The 4485-nt window shown below is 36.7% G+C and overlaps 1 protein-coding gene across 1 annotated transcript in view; it reads right to left on the bottom strand.

Annotated features, from left to right (window-relative positions):
• CD109 (CD109 molecule) overlaps positions 1-4485 on the bottom strand; it is a 141801-nt gene that overhangs the window by 43690 nt on the left and 93626 nt on the right. Inside the window, exons 18-21 of the mRNA XM_012646038.1 lie at positions 4467-4470; positions 3999-4112; positions 2097-2315; positions 928-1069 (exon numbers count right to left, since the gene is read on the bottom strand). Of these exons, the coding sequence (XP_012501492.1) occupies positions 928-1069; positions 2097-2315; positions 3999-4112; positions 4467-4470 (479 nt within the window). The remainder of the gene's footprint in view (positions 1-927; positions 1070-2096; positions 2316-3998; positions 4113-4466; positions 4471-4485) is intronic.

Here is a 4485-nt window from a genome sequence, read left to right as displayed (position 1 = left end):
CTGTTTCTCTGAAGAACCCTGACTAATACACTATTTGTGTACAAGCTATATTTAATTCAAAAGTACTTTTGGCACGGTGAATATAGTTAGTAATAAGAGTATTGTACATTTCAAATTTGCTAAGAGTAAATTTCAAACACTCTCATCACAAAAAAATGTTAAGTATTTAAGGTGATAGATATGTTAACCAGTTTGATTTATGTATTCCACATTGTATTCATAAATCAAACATCACATTGTACTCCATAAATTCATACAATTAAAAATTGTCAATTTTTTTAAAAGCACTTTTAAGTTATGGAAGTGACTAAAGTCAGTGAGTAGCTTCCTACCGTAAAGGTTACTCGTATCCTGCAGAGAACTGCTCTAGGCAGAGGCAGTAGTTCTCAACTTTTGGTTATCAGAATCACTGGTGAAACTTAGCCATAGCCCAAGAAATTCTGACTTAGTAGGTTTAGATAGAGCCCAGATACTTGTGTTTTTACAAATTTCCTTAGAAGTTTCTGATATTCACCAGTGGTAAAAAGCCACAGAATCCAGAAACTTTGTTCTCAAAATAACCTCTCCCTCCAGCCACAGGGTAGTGAGGCCTTGCTACTCAAAGTGTGGTCTACAATGAGCATCACCGTCACCTGGGAACTTGTTAGAAATGCAGAATCCAAGGCCCTGCCCCACACCTACTAAATCACAATTTGCTTTTAAACAAGATCCCCAGGTGATTCACATGTACTTTAAAGACTGAGAAGAACTGGTGGAGGATATGTAATTTGCTAGCTTTTGTATTGTAATCAGTAGTTGGGACCAACTAAAAATTCTTGCAATCTCTTCTCATTAGGACCAAATAAGAAATTACATCTACAAATAACTGAACAATATATACTATCATACACAGATAAACCAACAGATGGTAACATAATCTAACCTTACCAATTGCGGTGATCTGAACTCTTTCACTACCAGTCACTGTGTCAGGAGGAAATGAGAAACTCAAAGTTTTCAGGGTACTTTGTAGCTTGTCAGTTAAGTCTAATAAGATGGATTGTGAATACGATTTTTCTATTCCTTCAGCCTGTTGAAAAAAAGGAACACAAAGAACATGGTCTCTACTCATCTATTTACAGAGAACTGTGTGTACACATGAAGACAAACATCCGACCTATTATACCTATGGTTTGTGTATGCCCAGGTAAGTACCTACCATTTCTTCTTTTTTTTTCCTTAAATTAGGTATTTTATTTAAACAATGTAAACATTTATTTCACAGAATGAGTTTTTCCTTTCAGTTTGTGTTACCACAAATTGCCATAACTTTGATTCCTTTTTTTCTACTTTCAGATTTTCTCACTAAATACAGTACCCTGCATTAACTGAAATGTGCTTTTCAACAGGATCCGAACTTAATTGGCACTGTTTCCATGGAACTAAATTAAATCTGATGACATATTTAAGTACCTACCATTTCTTGATTCTTCAAATCTATTAATGTTTACTTTCTAGTTAAATTAGACAAAACACATCATGGAATGACCATGAAAATAACAAAGGAAAAGGTGAAAATGTAATGAGAAAAACCCGCCAAGGCAGTTCCTATTATTATCCAAAGACAGGAATTAAATACCTTTACCAAAGTCATACTTGGCAGATCTGGGATTCAAGCCCAGCGCCGTCTCACCCCAGAACACAAGTGCTTACCCACTGTGCTGAGTTATCTTTTTGTACAGAATGTCTCCTCTGAAAAAATATCTACAAAATCTCTTCTACCTGCACTGTGAAATTCCAGCATTCCAAATACACATATCACCTTGACCATGATTTAATAGGATCCAATGTAACACAGTTTGTAGATGTAAATGACTATAAAAGAGATTTCATAGTCTTTATAGTCATGCTTCTGATTAAAGAGGAAATTGGCAATTATTTCTAAAACACATATGTAATATATGTTTACATACAGATAAGAAAACAATTAGGCACTGAAAGGAGGGTGGAGGAGACAACCTACTAGATTTGTCAATAAATTTAACCAAGAGAAAACACTTCTGTTTCCTTCCAAATACGTATTTCCATTTCACTTATTTAAGACTTCAAATATGTACCTTTACTAAAATCCTCTGGGTGATAGCATCAGAAGCAGTGGGTGAAACAGCTGAGACTATGATAGGGATTTCTCCCAGATGTGTTGGCTTGATGGGGAAAAGAACAGTTGCCCCATCCTCACTGGGAACCAGAATGGTTTGCTGGTGTCCCGTGGCATTTATTTCATTCGAAGTCATTAGAATATCAAATTTGTCACTTTTCTCAATGATCACTTTAACCTAGAAGAAAAAAATATCAAAGGTTTTATATAATAAATTCTCTCCAGTAAAGTGTTGTTTTATCACCACCCTAAGTGCTGCTAAATCTGTGAGGCTCAAGACTCCCTAGAAAGAAAGCATTTCTTTTCTATGCTTTCTCCCTCTACCTCAAGGGGTGGGGGAAAGGGCCTTCTTTAGCTCCATTTCTAGTGCTCCCACTAACATGAAATTCTCTCATTATCTGAAGCCATTAAGTGGTAAGGATGTGCACAGAAACACTATTTCGTATCCCGGTATCGCCACCACCCTCATTTAACTCTGTCATCCTAGGACACACTGGTCCCATTATAAAAATATGGGACAAACAGCATAAAATATTAGTACATTCACTGAGAGTCTCTGAAAAAATTATTCCAAGGAAAGCATGACTCAGACATTAGTCCTGAAGCATATCTTGGTTGTAAACTTTTGTAAATTATCCCAAAGTTGCCAGCCTCATCAAGAATAGCATTTCTCTAGGCCTTACATTTTATGAATTGTTTTCCCATTTATTTTCTCATCTGCTTCTCAAAATATTTTTTGTAGAGATAATTATGATTCCCATTTCACCAATGAGAAAACTACAATTATAATAAGTTATTTGCTGGTAAGTGGTAGACTGGACATTGAATCTGGGCCTTCTGACTCTTTTGCTTGTTACACTGTACCATGATGACTAGATTAAAAAGTAAAGTTAAAAAATAAAAAAAACAATTTGCTCTATAGATAGAGTACTTTAAAGAGGTATAAAGTTAATTATAATACAAATCCATACTTATTCTGGGGGAAAAAGAATCAATCTACTGTGGGCACAATACAGTGGGAATTGTATCGTGCCTGCCAGGGAAATGACTAGCCAAGGAGACACAAGGTATATAACTCAAAAGGTAAATCTGGCTGGAAGTGGTGGCTCACGCCTATAATCCTAGCACTTTGGGAGGCCAAGGTGGGAGGATCCCTTGAGGCCAAGAGTTCAAGACCAGGCTGGGCAACATAGCGAGACTCCATCTCCACAAAAAAAGTTTTTAAAAATAGCCAGGCATGGTGGCACACACCTATAGTCCTTACTACTCAGGAGGCTGAGGCAGGAGGATCACTTGAGCCCAGGAATTTGAGGCTGCAGAGAGCCATGACCATGCCATTGCACTCTAGCCTGGGCGACAGAGCCAGAGCCTGTCTCTAAAAAAAAAAGAAAAGTAAACCCTGGAAAATTTAATGTACATGTAAACATGGGGCCTACAGAATCATTACAGAATGGGTGAGATGCTTCAGGAAAGGCAACTTAGTTTCAAGCCAGATGGTGAAGGGAATAACTTCTTGTCAACTGCAGCAGACACAGAATGGCAGTGAGAAATGGCAACACAACTAAATGTGTGAAGCCCACAGGAAAATGCAGGAAGGCAAGAAAGAGAAAGGCATGCCTCAGAGACAATAAAAAAGATACATGGCTAAATTAAGGAAAGAATGCTCAGACACACTAAGGATATCCTTAGACAGTAATTAGCAGAGGAAATCATTGATGAAAATATGTCTATTTTCAATCTCCCAGAAATGTATAAAATGCTTAGAAGGCCAGATGCTCAGACACTACACAACCCAATCCCTGCATGTGATCTCCATTTTCTCCTATAGAGTAAATGATCAACAAGACCTTGAATATATTACCTCAGCGGCATCTTTCAAATAATTGAATATGGTTATTTCCAAAGCAAATTCTTCACCTCTTATAACAGAATAGGGAAGATTCAGAAAAATGAAAAATGGTTGGAAGGCTTGCAGCTGGAAAAAATACAATGAGTACATATTTTTATTCAGGTCAAAATTCTTCACTTACGTACTGAGATACATACTATAATATTTTGTTACACATTACTTTCCTTTTATTTCTCCTTAGTATTTCACTTAGAGCAACATACTGATTTTTTGAAAAATTCGTGTATGTAGGTATATTATACTTTCTATGAATTTCATTTTGGGATGGCAAAAAGGCAACACAAAGTATCTATTATAAAAAAGGTGCTTTCAGGTATAACAGAAGTGAGAGCTACTGGCCTAAGGCCACCCATGGTCATTATATTCATTTTGCCAGTGACTAGTTGAGGAAACAACACATGACACAATTTGACCACAAACCAATCTGAAGGAACATTGG

The sequence above is a fragment of the Propithecus coquereli genome, unplaced genomic scaffold (assembly GCF_000956105.1).
Source record: "Propithecus coquereli isolate 6110/MARCELLA unplaced genomic scaffold, Pcoq_1.0 Scaffold24, whole genome shotgun sequence".
Classification (NCBI taxonomy): Eukaryota; Metazoa; Chordata; class Mammalia; order Primates; family Indriidae; genus Propithecus; species Propithecus coquereli.
Note: the sequence above shows the minus strand (reverse complement) of the source record. Positions and strands in the feature narration are given on the sequence as shown.